At 44.7% G+C, this 23,205-nt stretch overlaps 1 protein-coding gene across 4 annotated transcripts; it reads right to left on the bottom strand.

Annotated features, from left to right (window-relative positions):
• Positions 1-3,263: 3,263 nt before the first annotated feature.
• On the bottom strand, positions 3,264-11,471 carry LOC128685444 (uncharacterized). Of its 4 annotated transcripts, none has more exons than XM_053771971.2 (4): positions 11,444-11,471; positions 10,487-10,714; positions 10,191-10,246; positions 3,264-4,048 (listed from the first exon to the last, which is right to left on the bottom strand). In XM_053771971.2, the coding sequence occupies exons 2-4, from the start codon at positions 10,588-10,590 to the stop codon at positions 3,870-3,872; spliced, it is 339 nt and encodes a 112-aa protein (XP_053627946.1). In that variant the 5' UTR covers positions 10,591-10,714; positions 11,444-11,471; the 3' UTR covers positions 3,264-3,869. The 4 variants fall into 4 exon arrangements, with proteins under 4 accessions (XP_053627946.1, XP_053627948.1, XP_053627949.1 ...); XM_053771973.2 differs by having other exon boundaries at positions 10,487-10,599; positions 11,444-11,463; XM_053771974.2 differs by having other exon boundaries at positions 10,487-10,571; positions 11,444-11,461.
• Between the last annotated feature and the right edge of the window lie 11,734 nt (positions 11,472-23,205).

The raw sequence follows: 23,205 nt of genomic DNA, 5'->3' as shown, positions 1-23,205 counted from the left end.
GGGGTTTGAATGATCTTGCCTGAGCATATTAACCCCAATTAGGATATTTCTTTCAGTAACTTATCTCTGCTGCTTGGAATATCAAGTTTTTTTTCGCATATTTAAAATTTTGGCAGTACGAGGGCATCCTAAAATGATCCTCATTGCTTCGTTCTGCAGTTTTTCCAGCACAAGAGCAAGTAGTGGAGCAGCATAATCAATCAATGAGCAAGATATATAATTTTCACAGTTTTAACATGAGCACCATACCTGGGATGAAATCTTTTCTTTGTACTGGTGACAAAGTCTCGTTACAACAGGTTCAAGTAAGGGGACCTCAAAGCCTAGATACTTGTATCTGGTTACATATTCTAGAAGAGACCCATCATGCAACTGGATCTGGCAAACTGCGTCTCTCTGTTGAGGAGGACACCTATTGAGTATCTTTGTTCTATCAGTAGAGATTATCAGTCCCAGGTCTTGACACGAGGCTAGTACATGATTAAGAATGTTTTGGGTGTTGGAGAATCCAGTGGTGTGAATCATTATATCATCAGCACAACTAATCATATAATGATGGGGCTGGGTAGGCGTAGCATTAAGTAAATCCTTATTAATTAGAATATTGAATAGGGTGGGACTGAGCACACCTCCCTATGGGGTTCCTAATTCAAAGTCTTTAGTTATAGATCTATGTCCCTGGAACAACACAGAAGACTTTCTGTTGGACAGGTAGCCTTTAATTATTCTAGCGGAGAAGCCATCCTCCAACATCCATTCTGGCAAGTTCACTAATGATTACATGTCGGTTGGCTACATCAAAAGCAGATTTAAGGTCAAAGAAAGTAGTGTATGAGCTGTCAGTGTGCAGGATGAGAAAGGTGGCTATGCAATGATGCACACTCCTTCCATGCATGAAACCATGCAACAGGGGAGACAAAAATTGTTTGATTCTGTACATGAGACGATTAAGAATCATCCTCTCGAATGTTTTACACAAGCAGCTAGTAAGAGATATTGGGCGAAATGCATTTTGTTGATTGGGCTTAGGAATTGGAATGATGACGCTGTTGGTCCAAGGTTGAGGGAGCTCTCCAGTTACATAGCTCATGTTATATAATTCAAGTAAAGGATTACTTGGTACTCGACACAGCAATCTGAGGATGTTGTAAGTAATACCAGCCTCCCCAGGCGACGTTGAGTTGCCATTAGTGCTGCATCAGGTTCAAAGTTAATGAAAGGGATGTTAGTCATCTTCCTTGCTGAGTATAAAACAAACAAGTCGCTCCCTTGCATCATAGTTGTCAATTAATTTGGCCTGTGTGGTACTGGGAAGATTACACAAATAACCCGCACATAGAAGAGAGGAGCTTACGACGACGTTTCGGTCCGACTTGGACCATTTACAAAGTCACACTAATCAGAAGTGGAGCAGGACGGCTATGTATAGGCAGGAAGAGGTAGTGGTGGTGGTAGTAGTAGTAGTAGTGGTGGTAGTAATGGGGAACTAAGGAGGAGGAGCCAGTCAAATATAAAGAAAGGGAAGCACTGCAAGGGAAGATTGTCATAGCTAAATGTAGCAGCCTAAGCACTGACTAGCTCATTCGCCCTATGTAAGGGATGAGGGTGCGCGATCTGACCAGTTCTGTTACCCTTAATTCTATTTATGTCCCTCTATGCCTGGCTAAGTGGGGTGTGAACATTGAGACCAGTGACAAATTTTTCCCAGCCGCAGCTCTGTCATACGCTCTCTGGCAGCAGCAAGGGCAGTTTGAAAGAGCCTCAGCATTTCAGGGATACGATGGTTTCTATAGGCTAGACCTAGTCTGCGAGCAGTACGTTTTAATGTTCGAAGTTTAGGATCATTGTAATAGGTATGGTTTTTATAGGAGGTATGATTATTATGGAAGCTAGTTGAGTTTAGAGTTCCAGGAGGTTTCAGAGGCGACTCTAAATAGTTCTGAATACTGCTCATAAGGTCATTGTTAAAGATCTCAACAGGAACACTCATAGGAATTATACCAGTCACATGTGCAACAAAGTCATCATGCTGATCAGGGGGAACATTAAAACGTTTCCGGTTAAATATTCCACCTTGAAGGATAGTATTACCAATATCAAGGGAGGTTAGCCATAGGAAATGATCTGATGATATATCTATTACAATGGAAGACTCACAGCTGGCAGAAGTAATGTTGAAGCCAAGACATAGATCAAGGACGCCTCCATAGATATGTGGGTTCAAGGTCACCTACAATTTGCACATTATCATGACTGTTTAAGAGTGACAACAGTTGTTTAACATTACGATTATGAAACTGTGAGTTTCCAATGCTTTTGTGTCTTGCATTATAATCACCAATAATAAGAGTAGGTTTAGACTGAGCACAAGTTGGGAGCTCCAAGTAATTAAACTTATCAGCAGGAGCATACAAGTTAAATATGTTGAAAGCAGAGTTCCCAATATAAATCCTAACACCATGGCATTGGAGCCCCTCTGTTTTCTTATGTGTAAGAAGTGATGGAGAAGTGATTTTTAATATATAGAACACAAGAGTTAGTAGATTTGAGGTTATATGTAGCAAATGATGGCAATTTATGAGGCGGGGATTTTTCAGGGACTCTGCACTCTTGTAGACACAACATCAATGGGTTTGGCCGTATTCCACCCGACGTACGAACCACAACCCGGCGATCCCTAAATGCTGCTCATCCTACGGGCTTCCCGATCATTATATATTTTGTACCTGCAACTGTCTGAAGTAAACATTTTGAATTCTTTTTCGTTTTTTTTAAAGGGATGTTGAACCTCGCTGTGATGCACTAAGTGGGTCTCCTAGTTGATGTGGAGGGAGTCTTGATCCAAGGAACTGTGGCTATCCTCCTCTTCCTAGGATCAAGTTCTGTACCTTATCTACTTTTCGTCACTCCTTTCCTTAATAATTTTTGCTGTTAAATGACCTTTGATGTGATGCGAATTTTTAGATGCTAAGTAATGGGGCGCAGCTCTTGGGTCCTCTTCTTTGATTTATACATTTTGATTTGAAACACAGTTTTGAATATATATTTTATGCTATGGCTTGCAGGCTTGGCCTCGCTGCTGCCCATGCAAAGTTTTGCTTGATTTGTAATTTTTGACCAGGGATTTTGTTTGCATTATGTGTGATTGATGCAGTTTTTGTAATTCCATGTTTTTTTTTTTTGTGTGTGTGAGGAATGTTATTGTTGGCTGTTGCTTTATATAACACGGTCTTCGTAATATCTTTGCATTATAAGATAAACTCTTCTCTCATAACGGTTTATTTTCTCTCATATATTTTATACATATTATGGAGATACATTCATAAAGTACAACCTTATTAAATAAAGATATAGACCTGTCGCAGCCAGGATCATCGAGGCTGAATTTGATCTCATTTCTGTTATTATAATTAAATCAGTTACAAAGATATGGATGTATGGATGAAAGTATAGTCAGCGAATATAGACTGAGAAGCGCACTTCTCTGTGAATATAACACAAGCTTGTGGTTGTGGTTGTGGTTATGGTTGTGGTTATGGTTGTGGTTATGGTTGTGGTTGACAAGAAATAAGTGTATCTCTGATGTTGTTCCTTCATTTGAAAGATAAAATAAGACATGGTTCAGTTACGGTCACTACACATCAGAAACCATTATATAGTTGTATAGTAGTAGCAATAAACGCAGCAGGTTTAAGCGTACATCGGTGATACATTTAGAGTTTAGTTATGCTTATAATAATACGTGATGATAAATTATCTAAAAGTAACCTAGGATAAAGGGTAAATGTTAAAAAGCTTCACTTAGTTTCCACTGGTTGCCACTACTGCTGCTACAGCGAATTTCCTTCCCAAATACTTGGTTATCATCTTCACTCAAGATATCTATTCTTCCTCTTGCCAAGTTTGCAGATTTTAGTATTTTTGAAGCATGCGTCCGAGCAGCAGAGAAACAGCTCACCCCAGCAGGATGAGTGGTCAATGCAAGTCACTGGAGCCAAGTTATTCTTGGTGGTGAGGCATCTCTCACTGGCTGGACACTCCAGAGTGCCTGTATCACATATACAACTTAAAATTAAGGTACTTCCTTATTTAATGGTACAATAGGTTTAAAGCATATATATATATATATATATATATATATATATATATATATATATATATATATATATATATATATATATATATATATATATATATATATATATATATATATATATATATATATATACATATATACAAACAATCTTAATTATGCAAGACAAGTCACAGGGGGTGGAAATCTTTAGCTCAAGTACTTTCACACTTCTCAGTGCGTCATCAGGAGCTATGTAACTTTGCAAGAGAGCAACTAAAGCAGGGAGAGGGTTCTCAGAGTAGCATGGTGCAGATGTCGCCAACCATGGTTACCCTTAGAATGTGGTCAGTGGCCTGTGCCAACCCCACCCTACCACTATCCCCCTACTTCCCATATGGGGTAGGAGGGTTTCTGAGATGTCAAGTATGAGAAAATACATTTCTCGTTGGATACTATACACATGGAGTGCTATTATTCTATGTAATCTTTTTAAATAATAAGAGAAAGAATAGGACGTGCTCTTTGTCCGTTTAAATGTCCTGCTCTGGGGTACTCGAATGTTCTATCGAGGTACTCAGAAGTACCTCTCCCTAAATATTGTTTACTGTTCTTCTCAGTGTCAGTTAATATGCCTGACTTGGGAACCGATAATGTTTCTATGATCTAAATTTCTAATTTCAACTAATACCCTTTAACCTCTCCTTATGTTACCTCGTAATCTTATGTGCTTGTCACTGTATGGTACACTAACAGCTAAACGCGTTATATAACCATTCACAACTGATGTAGTACGTAGACACTGGACGGACGTCACCAATTCATCAACCCACCTGGCATAATAAACAATCCTGTGATTTTGTATAGCATTGTTGATTAAGATTGTGTACAATGGACTCTGTAAAATAGATATCGAGCTTGTATAACCCATAATTTGAGTTATATATTGTATTCCTTACATGTTTCAAGATGGAAGATTCAATTAATTTATATATATATATATATATATATATATATATATATATATATATATATATATATATACATATATATATATATATATATATATATATATATATATATATATATATATATATATATATTTATATATATATATAAATATATATATAAACTGTGACTACACACAAGGTGGCTTCTTTGACCGACTCTAAAAATCCCATTGTACAGACACAACGGTAAAGTTACCTAGAGTTTACCTGGAGAGAGTTCCGGGGGTCAACGCCCCCGCGGCCCGGTCTGTGACCAGGCCTCTTGGTGGATCAAAGCCTGATCAACCAGGCTGTTACTGCTGGCTGCACGCAAACCAACATACGAGCCACAGCCCGGCTGGTCAGGAACCGACTTTAGGTGCTTGTCCAGTGCCAGCTTGAAGACTGCCAGGGGTCTGTTGGTAATCCCCCTTATGTATGCTGGGAGGCAGTTGAACAGTCTCGGGCCCCTGACACTTATTGTATGGTCTCTTAACGTGCTAGTGACACCCCTGCTTTTCATTGGGGGGATGTTGCATCGCCTGCCAAGTCTTTTGCTTTCGTAGTGAGTGATTTTCGTGTGCAAGTTCGGTACTAGTCCCTCTAGGATTTTCCAGGTGTATATAATCATGTATCTCTCCCGCCTGCGTTCCAGGGAATACAGTTTTAGGAACCTCAAGCGCTCCCAGTAATTGAGGCGTTTTATCTCCGTTATGCGCACCGTGAAGGTTCTCTGTACATTTTCTAGGTCAGCAATTTCACCTGCCTTGAAATGTGCTGTTAGTGTGCAGCAATATTCCAGCCTAGATAGAACAAGTGACCTGAAGAGTGTCATCATGGGTTTGGCCTCCCTAGTTTTGAAGGTTCTCATTATCCATCCTGTCATTTTTCTAGCAGATGCGATTGATACAATGTTATGGTCCTTGAAGGTGAGATCCTCCGACATGATCACTCCCAGGTCTTTGACGTTGGTGTTTCGCTCTATTTTGTGGCCAGAATTTGTTTTGTACTCTGATGAAGATTTAATTTCCTCGTGTTTACCATATCTGAGTAATTGAAATTTCTCATCGTTGAACTTCATATTGTTTTCTGCAGCCCACTGAAAGATTTGGTTGATGTCCGCCTGGAGAATCGCAGTGTCTGCAATGGAGGACACTGTCATGCAGATTCGGGTGTCATCTGCAAAGGAAGACACGGTGCTGTGGCTGACATCCTTGTCTATGTCGGATATGAGGATGAGGAACAAGATGGGAGCGAGTACTGTGCCTTGTGGAACAGAGCTTTTCATCGTAGCTGCCTCGGACTTTACTCTGTTGACGACTACTCTCTGTGTTCTGTTAGAGAGGAAATTATAGATCCATCGACCGACTTTTCCTGTTATCCCTTTAGTACGCATTTTGTGCGCTATTACGCCATGGTCACACTTGTCGAAGGCTTTTGCAAAGTCTGTATATATTACATCTGCATTCTTTTTATCTTCTAGTGCATTTAGGACCTTGTCGTAGTGATCCAATAGTTGAGACAGACAGGAGCGACCTGTTCTAAACCCATGTTGCCCTGGGTTGTGTAACTGACGGGTTTCTAGATGGGTGGTGATCTTGCTTCTTAGGACCCTTTCAAAGATTTTTATGATATAGGATGTTAGTGCTATCGGTCTGTAGTTCTTTGCTGTTGCTTTACTGCCCCCTTTGTGGAGTGGGGCTATGTCTGTTGTTTTTAGTAACTGTGGGACGACCCCCGTGTCCATGCTCCCTCTCCATAGGATGGAAAAGACTCATGATAGAGGCTTCTTGCAGTTCTTGATGAACACGGAGTTCCATGAGTCTGGCCCTGGGGCAGAGTGCATGGGCATGTCATTTATCGCCTGTTCGAAGTCATTTGGCGTCAGGATAACATCGTATAGGCTTGTGTTAACCAAATTCTGTGGCTCTCTCATAAAAAAATCATTTTGATCTTCGACTCTCAGTCTGGTTAGCGGCTTGCTAAAAACTGAGTCATATTGGGACTTGAGTAGCTCACTCATTTCCTTGCTGTCATCTGTGTAGGACCCATCTTGTTTAAGTAGGGGCCCAATACTGGACGTTGTTCTCGACTTTGATTTGGCATAGGAGAAGAAATACTTTGGGTTTCTTTCGATTTCATTTATGGCTTTTAGTTCTTCCCGCGATTCCTGACTCCTATAAGATTCCTTTAGCTTAAGTTCGATGCTTGCTATTTCTCTGACCAGTGTCTCCCTACGCATTTCAGATATATTGACCTCTTTTAGCCGCTCTGTTATTCTTTTCCGTCGCCTGTAAAGGGAGCGCCTGTCTCTTTCTATTTTACATCTACTCCTCCTTTTTCTTAGAGGAATACGCCTTGTGCATACATCGAGTGCCACCAAGTTAATCTGTTCTAGGCATAAGTTGGGGTCTGTGTTGCTTAGTATATCTTCCCAGGTTATATCGGTTAGGACTTGGTTTACTTGGTCCCACTTTATGTCTTTGTTATTGAAGTTGAATTTGGTGAATGCTCCCTCGTGACTAATCTCATTATGTCGGTCTGGGGCTCCACGCATACATGTCTGAACCTCAATTATGTTGTGATCTGAGTATATTGTTTTTGATATGGTGACATTTCTTATCAGATCATCATTGTTAGTGAAGATGAGGTCTAGTGTATTCTCCAGTCTAGTAGGCTCTATTATTTGCTGGTTTAAATTGAATTTTGTGCAGAGATTTAAAAGCTCGTGTGAGTGTGAGTTTTCATCAGAGCTACCTCCTGGTGTTATTACTGCAACAATATTATTTGCTATATTCCTCCATTTTTAGGTGCCTTAAGTTGAAATCCCCCAGGAGCAAGATGTTGGGTGCAGGAGCTGGAAGATTTTCCAGACAGTGGTCAATTTTTAACAGCTGTTCCTGGAATTGCTGGGATGTTGCATCCGGAGGCTTGTAGACTATCACAATGACTAGGTTTTGGTTCTCGATCTTTACTGCTAAAACTTCCACTACATCATTTGAGGCATTAAGCAGTTCTGTGCAAACAAGTGACTCTGCAATGTACAGGCCAACCCCCTCCTTTTGCCTGTTCACTCTGTCACATCAATATAGGTTGTAACCTGGGATCCATATTTCGTTGTCCAAGTGATCCTTTATGTGGGTCTCAGTGAAAGCCACAAACATTGCCTTTGCCTCTGCAAGCAGTGGTATTGTTGGTACTGGGGAGGTATTTTTTTCCGGCATTAGTATCTGTATCTGTTGGTTTGGAGTGGAGGCCATAGACTGTGGTTCCACTCCAGGAATGACTGGATTTGGTGTACGATTTCTGCCATTTCCTGCCAGTTTTTTTTCCTTCCTGGCACTAAAAAACCTCTCCCTCTTGAGTGGCTGTGGCTACCCAGGTTTTCCCATGGCCTGGATGTTTTGTATCTTTTTGTCCCCAGATCATCATTGTTAGTGAAGATGAGGTCTAGTGTATTCTCCAGTCTAGTAGGCTCTATTATTTGCTGGTTTAAATTGAATTTTGTGCAGAGATTTAAAAGCTCGTGTGATTGTGAGTTTTCATCAGAGCTGCCTCCTGGTGTTATTACTGCAACAATATTATTTGCTATATTCCTCCATTTTAGGTGCCTTAAGTTGAAGTCCCCCAGGAGCAAGATGTTGGGCGCAGGAGCTGGAAGATTTTCCAGACAGTGGTCAATTTTTAACAGCTGTTCCTGGAATTGCTGGAATGTTGCATCCGGAGGCTTGTAGACTACCACAATGACTAGGTTTTGGTTCTCGACCTTTACTGCTAAAACTTCCACTACATCATTTGAGGCATTAAGCAGTTCTGTGCAAACAAGTGTGGTTCCACTCCAGGAATGACTGGATTTGGTGTACGATTTCTGCCATTTCCTGCCAGTTTTTTTTCCTTCCTGGCACTAAAAAACCTCCCTCTTGAGTGGCTGTGGCTACCCAGGTTTTCCCATGGCCTGGATGTTTTGTATCTTTTTGTCCCCTTTAGATGGTGTGTCTGGCAATTTAAGTTATAGCACAGTCTTTCCTGTACTGAAGAGGTACACATTTTAGGTTGAAAAAGCTTACTGGAAGGGAGTTTGCATTTTCCTGCTGTCATATGGGCACGGCATTTTCTAGGGTGGTCATAGTTGCACGTCCCATCTGTTTTTCCAGATTTCCTATGCCTGCAGATACCAAGTGCATAGTATGTGCACAGGCTTGGTTTCCGTTTGCCTTGGGTTTCTGTGACTGTATTCCCTGTTGGTGCATGTTTCCCTGTCTTATTCCTATCCTCCCTAGCACCAACAATGGAGCTCCCACCAGTTGTTTTTGGTAATATATCCTCACTATTGCTAGTGGAGTCCTCTTGTTTGCTATTTCCTGTTGTATTTCTAGTTTGCAATATTGGTTTTATCTTATCTTTGACTACACTTGTTTCCCCACTACGGCTCCTGTCCCCTATGAGGTCATTTATATGTATTCCTTCCTGCGTAAAATTCCCGACTACCTGGACAAAATCTCCAGCTTCACCATTACTGTCTCCCAGGACAGCACCTCCCACTTCACCATTACTGTCTCCCAGGACAGCACCTCCAGCTTCACCATTACTGTCTCCCAGGACAGCACCTCCAGCTTCACCATTACTGTCTCCCAGGACAGCACCTCCAGCTTCACCATTACTGTCTCCCAGGACAGCACTATCAGCCCCACATTTACTGACTACCAGGACATCACCTCCAGCCTTACAGTTTCTGACTACATGACCAGTATCAAGGGCAGTACCATTCAGCCCAGACTTTTTATGTTCCCATCTGTTGTAGAAAGCTTCCAGGTTGTCTATGAAAGCAGCTTTGATTTTATCCTCTTTTAATACCCTTGTGATTTTAGTCCACAGATTTATCTCATTTGGGCATACCCAAAAACACTTCCCTGTTTTAATACTGCTTGAAGCTAGTTCTTGGATATCTGCATAAGGGGTGTGACACCAATTTCCACAAAAATGACAGGAAACAGGACAAGTATTTCCTGATGCGGTTCTTAGTCATTTATGAACTGCAGCTGGAGCTTTTGGTCATCTGACCGAGGCCCTCCGCTGGCTTACCCGTGCACCCCTTTAAAAATTATAGTCATATTAGTTACTATACTTACTACGGATATATGTCAGCTGCTGAGGTGAGAGTGTGAGCCATTCTTCCCGGGGGAACCTGGACATGAGAAGGACAGTATTAATCTAAGTCTTTCACATGTGGACCATACATAACTCCACACACATGATGCAAGCCCTAAATGAACTTGAAACTTATTGGTTATCTAAGTCCGTGAAGAATATCAGGATACAAGTAACGTAACTTTATACGGGAAAGATATATAGACAAGGAGAATATCAAGACTCAGGCAGAATATCTAAATTTTAGTCACAATTAGGAAACCTTCACAGAACCTACCTGAAGCTCTGGTTGTCCCCTGGGTGTGAGTCCTCCAGTAACGTTGCTATACACACCGCCGCTGACACAACCACCATCATTATCACTGTCAGGTCACCATACATCACATATTGCTTAAGATTAAACTATTAAAAAAATATTTTTTTATCCACATTGTATTTTTTTAGACCTCTTTTTGAAGCATATCTATTTTCTTTTCCAAGGATATAGATAAGCTTCACAAGTAACCTAGAGGGAAACAGACGGAACGTTGTGTATGGTTTCCTTTCTAAATTGTGGGTTAGTAGTGACCTGCTTCACTATTAGTAAATTTATTCAGGTATACTCTAATACAGTTACATATATTATTATACATAGCAGCATATGTGTAGACAACACAGGATAACCCAAAAGACTCCGAGTGACTTATTTCCATTAGGGTCCTTGTATTACGTTATTATACTATAGAGGAAATATACTAGGAATAAGGATTAATTCTTCCTGGACAAACCTGGCACACACAAGGCACTAGCAGCCAGGTGTGGACCACACATACGCTTACATCATGGATGCCAACAATGCCGTATTTGTCACTGAAGAAGATACATCCCGAAGCTAGTATACTAAGAAGCTGGGTCCACTTAAAATTTTGACACCACAGACTGGACCTAAGGGGCGTCTGACACCAGTGTACAGACCAGACCAGACCAGACCAAGGAATGTTCAACATCACTCCGCTCACTAGAACCTAGAAACGTTCAGAGTTAACAGCACACCAGAACCAAGACACCTTCAACATCACCACACACTACAAACAAGAAGTGCGCAACATCATTCCATAGATTAGAACTCCATACACTTGTTCACTTGCAACAGTAGTAGAAGTAGTAGTAGTAGTAGTAGTAGTAGTAGTAGTAGTAGTAGTAGTAGTAGTAGTAGTAGTAGTAGTATACTAGTGTAAGCGCCACCCTAACTTACCAAGCTTCATGATGTCGGTGAGTGTGTTGAAATCTATTCACGCCTGAAGATTATATACAGTGCGCACGCGCGCGCGTGCACACACACACACACACACACACACACACACACACACACACACACACACACACACACACACACACACACACACACACACACACACACACACACAGATACTGGTCACTCATTCCTGCAAGCCATTACCAGAATTAGAGTAGAAATAGCATAGACGAGAGTGCAAGGAGTAAAGCGGTAGTGAGGGATAACGTCAGACACTTAAGCTGAGACAAGCTAAATTTTACAACCTAGCTACTTTCTGAATTTTAGAAGTAGAATCGATAAGTGTTACAAGTATTGGTAAGCTTAGAATTACTGGTATCTACCGGTATTTATTAGCAGTATGAATACTTAGAAGTGGGGGCACACACACACACACACACACACACACACACACACACACACACACACACACACACACACACACACACACACACACACACACACACACACACACACACACACAAACACACACACACACACACACACACACACACACACACACACACAAACACACACACACAAACACACACACACACACACACACACACACACACAAACACACACACACACACACACACACACACACACACACACACACACACAGTAGCAACCGGTGAAGAGGCGGGGCCAGGAGCTAAGACTCGACCCCTGCAACCACAAATAGGTGAGTACACACACACACACACACACACACACACACACACACACACACACACACACACACACACACACACACACAGGAACAAGCACTTGTAAGCTGTAGTACACACACAAACACACACATACACAGGATTTCACACTGTCCTGTGAACTGATCATCTGAACCTCGCTCCTTCTCTCTCTCTCCCTCTCTTCCTATCCTAGGTAGAGACCTATCTCTCTCTACCTATCTCGCTCTTTACCTATATATCTCTCTCTACCTATCACTCTCTCTCTCTCTTCCCTCTCCCATCTCTCCCCTCTAACATCTCTTCCCTCTAACACCTGCGCCCCTCTAACATCTCTCCCCCTCTAACATCTCTCCCCTCCCATTATCTCTCCCCTCTCCCTTTTCCCATCTCTCTCCCCTCCCCTCTCTCTCTCCCTAGCCTCTCTCTCCCCTCTCGCTCTTCCATCTCCCCCTCTCTTTCCCTCTTCTCCCCCTCTCTCCCCCTCTCTCTCCCTCTCTTTGCCTTCTCTCTCTCTCCCTCCCTCTCTCCCTCTCTCTCTCTCCCTCTCTCTCTCTCCCTCTCTCCCTCCCTCTCTCTCTCTCTCTCCCTCTCTCTCTCTCTCTCTCTCTCTCTCTCTCTCTCTCGCTCTCTCTCTCTCTCTCTCTCTCTCTCTCTCTCTCTCTCTCTCTCCCCATTTTCCCTTCTCACTCTCTCCCTCTCCTACCCTTCCCTTCACTCTCTCTCCCCCTCTCTCTCACTCTCACTCTCACTCTCTCTTCCCCTTTCTCCTTCTCACTATCCCCCTCTCTCTTTCTACCTTCCCTTCTCTCTCTCTCTCTCTCTCTCTCTCTCTCTCTCTCTCTCTCTCTCTCCTCTCTCTCTCTCTCTCTCTCTCTCCATCTCTTCCCATTTTTCCCTTCTCACTCTCCCCCTCTCCTTCCCTTCCCTTCTCTCTCTTTCCCCCTCTCACACTCTCTCTCCCCCTTTCCCTTCTCACTCTTCCCCTCTCTCTCTCCTTCTACCTTTCCCTTCTCTCTTCTCTCTCTCTCTCAAAAAAAAAAAAAAATGGTGGGGACTCGCAGGAACCAAGGATCAGATGATAATGGTTCTGGTAGGGAGGAGTGGATGGAGGAGCAGTGGAAAAGGATGGAACAAGAGTGGGAGAGAAAATTAGGAGAGCTTTCTGAAAAAATGGAGAAAGAGCTCTCTGTGAAATTGGAAAAGAGGTTGGAGAAGGAGACAAAGAATTGGGAGGCACAAGTCGAAACTGCAGTAGCCAAGATAAGGGTCCTAGAAGTTGAGATAAATAGGCTGAAGCGAGTTACAGGGGCAGTGACCAGAGAAGACACAGCAAATGAAGCTGGGAGGCCAAACAGGAAGGAAGGAATTATGAATTATGCTAAGGTCATATCAGCCTGCCAAGGAGGGCCAAGGCATGAAAGGGAAGAACAGCTGGTGGCAGATGGAGAGGGCGATAGGGCAAATGCTGAGGCACAACCATGCTATCAAGAGCCACTGGAAAAATCAAGGGAGAAACTGACCACATGCAGGCAGGATCCAGAGTCACAGAGGGTGAGGCAATGGGAGGAGGAAAGGGAAAAATCAGTGTTTATCCATGGGCTTCAGGAGAGAGAGGAAAGGACACACACTGAAAGGCAGCAGGAAGAAAGAAAGGAGATTGAGAAAATCATCACGGAAATAGGTGAAGAGATGGACGAGATTGTAAATTTTCAGAGAATAGGGGGGTACTCGAAGGGGAGAAACCGACCAATCAAACTGATTCTCAGGACGGAAACAGTGCGGAACAGGATCCTCCAAGAGAAACGGCGATTGAAATACTCGGAAGAGTACAAGAGGGTGTTCCTAGACAGAGACAGAACACAATCAGAACGACAGCAGCTGAGGGAGAGGACAAAAAGGCAAAAGGAGCTAGGAAAAGAGACAAGGATGGAACCAGCAAAGGTCAGTCAGAGCAGAACAGAACAGCAAGGGCAAGCACACACACAACTATTCTCAGAACCATACAACCTATCACACCATCCCAACACACACTACAATCCATACCCACAGCCTCCACCCAGCACCGAGCTATAGAATCCCACAGTATGCTACCAGGTCTCCCACCCTCACAGGCCCCCAAACCACAGTGTTGGAAAGGAAACTGAAGGTATGGTACACAAACGCTGATGGAATAACAAATAAGTGGGAGGAGTGGCATGAAAGAGTCAAAGAGGCATCACCGGACATCATAGCTCTCACATAAACCAAGCTTACAGGTATGATAACAGATGCCATCTTTCCAACGGGATACCAAATCCTGAGGAAAGACAGAGGGAACAGGGGGGGGTGGAGGAGTGGCATTGCTGATCAAAAATCTCTGGAATTTTGATGAGCTGGAGAGAGGAGGAAGCAGAGAAGAAAGTGATTACATAGTGGGAACGCTTCACTCTGGAGGCCCCAAGGTGGTAATAGCAGTGATATATAACCCACCACAGAACAGCAGGAGGCCAAGGCAAGAGTACGACGAGAGCAATAGAGCGATGGTTGACACACTGGCTAGAGTGGCCAGAAGAGCTCATGCATGCAGGGCAAAGCTCCTGATCATGGGTGACTTTAACCACAAGGAGATCGATTGGGAGAACTTGGACCCGCATGGGGGCCAAGATACATGGAGGGCTAAGATGATGGAGGTTGTACTGGAAAACTTCATGTACCAACACGTAAGGGACACTACAAGAGAGAGAGAGGAGAGGATGAACCAGCAAGGCTGGACTTAGTATTCACCTTGAGTAGTGCAGATATCGAGGACATCACACATGAAAGACCCCTTGAGGCCAGTGACCATGTGGTTTTAAGCTTCGAATACACAGTAGAGCTACAAGTGGAGGGAGAAGCAGGAAGGCCAGGACGAATGAAGCCAAACTACAAGAAAGGGGACTACACAGGAATGAGGAACTTCCTGAACAGGGTTCAGTGGGACAGAGAACTGGCAGGGAAGCCAGTTAATGAGATGATGGAATATGTAGCAACAAAATGCAAGGAGGCTGAGAAGAGGTTTGTACCCAAGGGTAACAGGAATAATGAAAAAGCCAGGATGAGCCCATGGTTTACCCAAAGGTGCAGGGAGGCAAAAACCAAGTGTGCTAGGGAATGGAAGAAATATAGAAGGCAAAGAACCCAGTAGAACAAGGAGAGCAGTCGTAGAGCCAGAAACGAATATGCGCAGATAAGAAGGGAGGCCCAATGACAATATGAAAATGACATAGCAGCGAAAGCCAAATCTGACCCGAAACTGTTGTACAGCCACATCAGGAGGAAAACAACAGTCAAGGACCAGGTAATCAGGCTAAGGAAGGAAGGAGGAGAGACAACAAGAAATGACAGTGAAGTATGTGAGGAACTCAACAAGAGATTCAAAGAAGTGTTCACAGAGGAGACAGAAGGGGCTCCAGAAAGACGGAGAGGTGGGGCACACCACCATGTGCTGGACACAGTGCACACAACCGAGGAAGAAGTGAAGAGGCTTCTGAGTGAGCTAGATATCTCAAAGGCAATGGGGCCAGATAACATCTCCCCGTGGGTCCTTAGAGAAGGAGCAGAGATGCTGTGTATGCCCCTAACCACATTCTTCAACACATCCCTTGAAACTGGGCAACTACCTGAGAAATGGAAGACAGCAAATGTAGTCCCCATATTTAAGAAAGGAAACAGAAATGAGGCGCTAAACTACAAACCTGTGTCTCTGACATGTATTGTGTGCAAAGTCATGGAGAAGATTATCAGGAGGAGAGTGGTGGAACACCTGGAACGGAACAAGATTATAAATGAAAACCAGCATAGGTTCATGGAAGGCAAATCCTGTGTCACAAACCTTCTGGAGTTTTATGACAAGGTAACAGAAGTAAGACACGAGAGAGAAGGGTGGGTTGATTGCATTTTCCTAGACTGCAGGAAGGCCTTTGACACAGTTCCCCACAGGAGATTAGTGCAGAAGCTGGAGGATCAGGCGCATGTAACAGGGAGGGCACTGCAATGGATCAGGGAATGCCTGACAGGGAGGCAACAACGAGTAATGGTACGTGAAGAGGTATCACAGTGGGCGCCTGTGAGAAGCAGGGTCCCACAGGGGTCAGTTCTAGGGCCAGTGCTATTTTTGATATATGCGAACGACATGATGGAAGGAATAGACTCTGAAGCGTCCCTATTCGCAGATGATGTGAAGCTGATGAGAAGAATTAAATCGGATGAGGATGAGGCAGGACTGCAAAGAGACCTGCACAGGCCGGACATGTGGTCCAGAAACTGGCTTCTCGAATTCAATCCTGCCAAATACAAAGTCATGAAGATTGGGGAGGGGCAAATAAGACCGCAGACAGAGTATTGGCTAGGTGGACAAAGACTACAGACCTCACTCAGAGAGAAAGACCTTGGGGTGACCATAGCACCGAGCACGTCACCGGCGGCACACATCAACCAAATAACTGCTGCAGCATACGGGCGCCTGGCAAACCTGAGAATAGCATTCCGATACCTTAATAAGGAATCGTTCAAGACGCTATACATTGTGTATGTTAGGCCCACACTGGAGTATGCAGCACCAGTCTGGAACCCACACCTGGTCAAGCACGTCAAGAAGTTAGAGAAAGTACAAAGGTTTGCAACAAGGCTAGTCCCAGAGCTCAGGGGAATGTCGTACGAGGAAAGGTTGAGGGAAATCGGACTGACGACACTGGAGGACAGAAGGGTCAGGGGAGACATGATAACGACATACAAGATACTGCGGGGAATAGACAAGGTGGACAGAGATAGGATGTTCCAGAGAGGGGACACAGAAACAAGAAGTCACAACTGGAAGCTGAAGACTCAGACGAGTCACAGGGACGTTAGGAAGTATTTCTTCAGTCATAGAGTCGTTAGGAAGTGGAATAGCCTAGCAAGTGAAGTAGTGGAGGCAGAAACCATACATAGTTTTAAGAAGAGGTATGACAAAGCTCAGGAAGCAGAGAGGGAGAGGACCTAGTGGTGATCAGTGAAGAGGAGGGGCCAGGAGCTGAGTCTTGACCCCTGCAACCACAATTAGGTGAGTACACACACACACACACACAAACACACACAGAAACACACACACACACAAACATACACACACACACAAACACACACAGACACACAGGAGAAGAGTGGTGGAACACCTAGAAAGGAATGATCTCATCAACAGCAGCCAACATGGTTTCAGGGACGGGAAATCTTGTGTCACAAACCTACTGGAGTTCTAAGACATGGTGACAGCAGTAAGACAAGAGAGAGAGGGGTGGGTGGACTGCATATTCTTGGACTGCAAGAAGGCGTTTGACACAGTTCCACACAAGAGATTGGTGCAAAAACTGGACGACCAAGCAGGGATAACAGGGAAGGCACTACAATGGGTCTGGGAATACTTGTCAGGAAGACAGCAGCGAGTCATTGTACGTGGCGAGGTGTCAGAGTGGGCACCTGTGACCAGCGGGGTCCCACAGGGGTCAGTCCTAGGACCAGTGCTGTTTCTGGTATTTGTGTACGACATGACGGAAGGAAAAGACTCTGAGGTGTCCCTGTTTGCAGATGACGTGAAGTTGATGAGAAGAATTCACTCGATCGAAGACTAGGCAGAACTACAAAGGGATCTGGACAGGCTGCAGACCTGGTCCAGCAATTGGCTCCTGGAGTTCAATCCCACCAAGTGCAAAGTCATGAAAATTGGGGAAGGGCAAAGAAGACCGCAGACGGAGTACAGTCTAGGGGGCCAGAGACTACAAACCTCACTCAAGGAAAAAGATCTTGGGGTGAGTATAACACCAGGTACATCTCCTGAAGCGCACATCAACCAAATAACTGCTGCAGCATATGGGTGCCTAGCAAACCTCAGAACAGCACTCCGACATCTTAATTAGGAATCGTTCAGGACCCTGTACACCGTGTACGTTAGGCCCATATTGGAGTATGCGGCACCAGTTGGAACCCACACCTAGCCAAGCACGTAAAGAAACTAGAGAAAGTGCAAAGGTTTGCAACAAGACTAGTCCCAGAGCTAAGAAGTATGTCCTACGAGGAGAGGTTAAGGGAAATCAACCTGACGACACTGGAGGACAGGAGAGATAGGGGGGACATGATAACGACATACAAAATACTGAGAGGAATTGACAAGGTGGACAAAGACAATATGTTCCAGAGATTGGACACAGTAACAAGGGGACACAGTTGGAAGTTGAAGACACAGATGAATCACAGGGATATTAGGAAGTATTTCTTCAGCCACAGAGTAGTCAGCAAGTGGAATAGTTTGGGAAGCGATGTAGTGGAGGCAGGATCCATACATAGCTTTAAGCAGAGGTATGATAAAGCTCACGGTTCAGGGAGAGTGACCTAGTAGCGATCAGTGAAGAGGCGGGGCCAGGAGCTCGGACTCGACCCCTGCAACCTAAACTAGGTGAGTACACACACACACACACGCATACACACACACACACACACACACACACACACACACACACGCACACACAAACATACACACGCACACACACACACACAAGCACACACACACACACACGCACACACACACACACATACACACACACACACACACACACACACACACACACACACACACACACACACACACACACACACACACACACACACACACACACACACACACACTCACACACACACACACACACACACACACACACACACACACACACACACACACACACACACACACACACACACACACACACACACACACACACACACACACACACACTCACACACACACACACACACACACACACACACACACACACACACACACACACACACACACACACACACACACACACACACACACACACACGAGAATGGAAAAAGTACTGAAGGTGAAGAACACAGGAAAATAAGGAGATTAGTCGAGGAGCCAGGAACGAGTATGCACAGGTAAGGAGGGAGGCCCAGCGACAGTACAAAAATAATATAGCATCGAAAGTCAACTCTGATCCGAAACTGCTGTACAGCCAACGTCAGGAAGAAGACCAGGTGATCAGGCTGAGGAAAGAAGGTGGAGAACTCACTAGTAACGATCACGAGGTATGTGAGGAACTCAACATGAGATTTAAGGAAGTATTTACAGTAGAGACAGGAATGGCTCCGAGAAGGCAGTAAAGAGGGGAACACCAACAGGGAACATACCAACAGGTGCTGGATGACATACAAACAACGGAGGAGGAGGTGCAGAAGCTGATAAGTGACCTCGATACCTCCAAGGCAAGGGGTCTGGACATCTCCCCGTGGGTCCTTAGAGAAGGAGCAGAGATGCTGTGCATGCCACTAGCCACAATCGTCAATACATCCCTTGAAACTGGGCAACAACCTAAGGTATGGAAGACGGCAAATGTAGTCCCCATTTTTAAGAAAGGAGACAGAAACGAAACACTATACTACAGACCAGTGTCTCTAACGTGTATAGTATGCAAAATAATGTAGAAGATTATCAGGAGGAGAGTGGTGGAGCACCTGGAACGAAACAAGATTATAAACAACAGCCAGCACGGATTCATGGAAGGTAAATCCTGTGTCACAAACCTTCTGGAGTTTTATGACAAGGTAACAGAAGTAAGAAACGAGAGAGTGGGGTGGGTTGATTGCATTTTCCTGGACTGCAGGAAGGCCTTCGACAAAGTTTCTCACAGGAGATTAGTGCAGAAGCTGGACGATCAGTCACGTATAACAGGAAGGGCACTGCAATGGATCAAAGAATACCTGACAGGGAGGCAACAACGGGTCATGGTACGTGATGAGGTATCACACTGGGCTCCTGTGACGAGCGGGGTCCCACAGGGGTCAGTCCTAGGACCAGTGCTATTTTTGATATATGTGAATGACATGGAAGGGACAGACTCTGAAGTGTCCCTGTTCGCTGATGATGTGAAGCTTATGAGAAGGGTTAAATTGGATGAGGATCAGGCAGGACTACAAAGAGACCTGGACAGGCTGGACACGTGGACCAGCAACTGGCTTCTCGATTTCAACCTTGCCAAATGCAAAGTCATGAAGATTGGGGAAGGGTAAAGAAGACTGCAGACAGAGTATAGGCTAGGTGGACAAAGGCTGCAAACCTCACTCAAGGAGAAAGATCTTGGAATGATCATAACACCGAGCACTTCTCCGGAGGCACACATCAACCAAATAACTGTTGCAGCATATGGGCGCCTGGCAAACCTGAGAATAGCGTTCCGATACCTTAGTAAAGAATCGTTCAAGACACTGTACACTGTGTACGTCAGGCCCATACTGGAGCATGCAGCACCAGTTTGGAACCCTCACCTGGTCAAGCACGTCAAGAAATTAGAGAACGTACAAAGGTTTGCAACAAGGCTAGTTCCGGAGCTCAGGGAATGTCCTACGAAGAAAGGTTGAGGGAAATCGGACTGACGACACTGGAGGACAGGAGTGTCAGGGGAGACATGAAAACAACATACAAAATAATGCGTGGAATAGACAAGATGGACAGAGACAGGATGTTCCAGAGAGAGAACACAGAAACAAGGGGTCACAATTGGAAGCTAAAGACTCAGACGAGTCACAGGGATGTTAGGAAGTACTTCAGTCACAGAGTCGTCAGGAAGTGGAATAGCCTAGCAAGTGATATAGTGGAGGCAGGAATCAAACATAGCTCTAAGACGAGGTGACAAAGCTCAGCAAGCAGAGGGAGGGGGGACCTAGAAGCGATCAGTGAAAAGGCGGGGCCAGGAGCTGAGTCTCGACCTCTACAACCACAATTAGGTGAGTACAATTTGGTGAGTATACACACACACACACACACACACACACACACACACACACACACACACACACACACACACACACACACACACACACACACACACACATTTTCCTGGACTGCAGGAAGGCCTTCGACACAGTTCCTCACAAGAGATTAGTGCTGAAGGATCAGGCACGTATAATAGGAGGGGCACTGCAGTGGATCAGAGAATACCTGACAGGGAGGCAACAACGAGTCATGGTAAGTGATGAGGTATCACTGTGGGCGCCTGTGACGAGCGGGGTCCCACAGGGGTCAGTCGTAGGACCAGTGTTATTTTTGGTATATGTGAATGACATGATGGAAGGGATAGACTTAGAGGTGTCCCTGTTCGCATATGATTTGAAGTTAATGAGGATAATTAAATTAGATGAGGATCAGGCAGGACTTCAAAGAGACCTGGACAGGCTGGACACGTGGTCCAGCAACTGGCTTCTCGAATTCAACCCCGCCAAATGCAAAGTCATGTAGATTGGGGAAGGGCAAAGAAGACCGCAGACAGAGTACGGATTAGGTGGACAAAGACTGCAAACATCACTCAAGGAGAAAGATCTTTGGGTGACCATAACAATGAGCACGTCTCCGGAGGCACACATCAACCAGATAACTGCTGCAGCATATGGGCGCCTGGCAAACCCGAGAATAGCGTTCCGATATCTTAGTAAGGAATCGTTCAAGACACTGTACACTGTGTATGTCGGGCCCATACTAGAGTATACAGCACCAGTTTGGAACCCACACCTGGTCAAGCACGTCGAGAAATTAGAAAAGTGCAAAAGTTTGCAACAAGGTTAGTCCCGGAGCTCAGGTGAATATCCTGACGACACTAGAGGATAGGAGGGTCAGGGGAGATAGGATAACGACGTAGAAAATACTGCGTGGAATAGATAAGGTGGACAGAGACAGGATGTTCCGGAGAGGGGACACAGAAACAAGGGGTCACAATTGGAAGCTGAAGACTCACGAGTCACAAGGATGTTAGGAAGTATTTCTTCAGTCATAGAGTCGTCAGGAAGTGGAATAGTCTAGCAAGTGATGTAGTGGAGGCAGGAACCATACATAGCTTTAAGACGAGGCATGACAAAGCTCAGGGAGGAGAGAGAGAACCTAGTAGCGATCAGTGAAGAGGCGGGGCCAGGAGCTGAGTCTCGACCCTTGCAAACACAATTAGGTGAGTACACACACACACACATACATATACACACACATACATACACACACACACATACACACACACACACACACACACACACACACATACACACACACACACACACACACACACACGCACACAAACACACACACACACACACACACACACACACACACACGCACACACACACACACACACACACACACACACACACACACACACACACACGCACACATACACACACATACACACACACATGCACACACACACACACACACATAAACACACACACATACACACGTAGTAGTGGTCGGTGAAGAGGCGGGGCCAAGAGCTGAGTCTCGACCCCTGCAGCCACAATTAGGTGAGCACAATTAGGTGAGTACACATACATACACACACACACACACGCACAGTCAAGACAGGAGGCCCAAAGGCAATATGAGAATGCCACAGCAGTGAAAGCCAAATCTGAACCAAAACTGTTGTGCAGCCACATCAGGAGGAATACAACAGCCAAGGACCAGGTAATCAGGCTGAGGAAGGAAGGAGGGGAGGTCACAAAAAACGACCGCGAAGTATGTCAGGAATTCAACATGAGATTCAAAGTGTTCACAGAGGAGACAGAAGGGCCTCCAGAAAGGCAGAGAGGTGGGGTACACCATCAAGTGTTGGACACAATACATACAACCGAGGAAGAAGTGAGGAGGTTGTTAAGCGAGCTAGATACCTCAAAGACGATAGGGCCAGATAATATCTCTACATGGGACCTGAGAGAGGAAGCAGGGGTGCTTTGTGTACCACTAACAACTATCCTCAACACATCTATCGAAACAGGACGACTACCGGAAGCATGGAAAACAGCAAATGTAGTCCCAATTTTTAAAAAAGGAGACAGACATGAAGCATTGAACTACAAACCAATGTCACTGACACGTACAGTATGCAAGATCATGGAGAAAATTATCAGGAGAAGAGTGGTGGAACACCTAGAAAGGAATGATGTTATCAACGACAGCCAGCATGGTTTCAGGGACGAGAAATC

This window comes from Cherax quadricarinatus, chromosome 8 (genome assembly GCF_038502225.1).
Source record: "Cherax quadricarinatus isolate ZL_2023a chromosome 8, ASM3850222v1, whole genome shotgun sequence".
Classification (NCBI taxonomy): Eukaryota; Metazoa; Arthropoda; class Malacostraca; order Decapoda; family Parastacidae; genus Cherax; species Cherax quadricarinatus.
This window is presented reverse-complemented; position numbering and strand designations above follow the sequence as displayed.

Excerpts from the sequence above, each read along its gene's own strand:
- LOC128685444 (XM_053771971.2), bottom strand. The coding sequence starts at position 10,590 with ATGTATGGTGACCTGACAGTGATAATGATGGTGGTTGTGTCAGCGGCG. Across the intron at positions 10,247-10,486 it reads GGGGACAACCAGAGCTTCAG|GTTCCCCCGGGAAGAATGGC; the intron begins GTAGGTTCTGTG and ends TCTCATGTCCAG. Across the intron at positions 4,049-10,190 it reads GCAGCTGACATATATCCGTA|GCACTCTGGAGTGTCCAGCC; the intron begins GTAAGTATAGTA and ends TATGTGATACAG.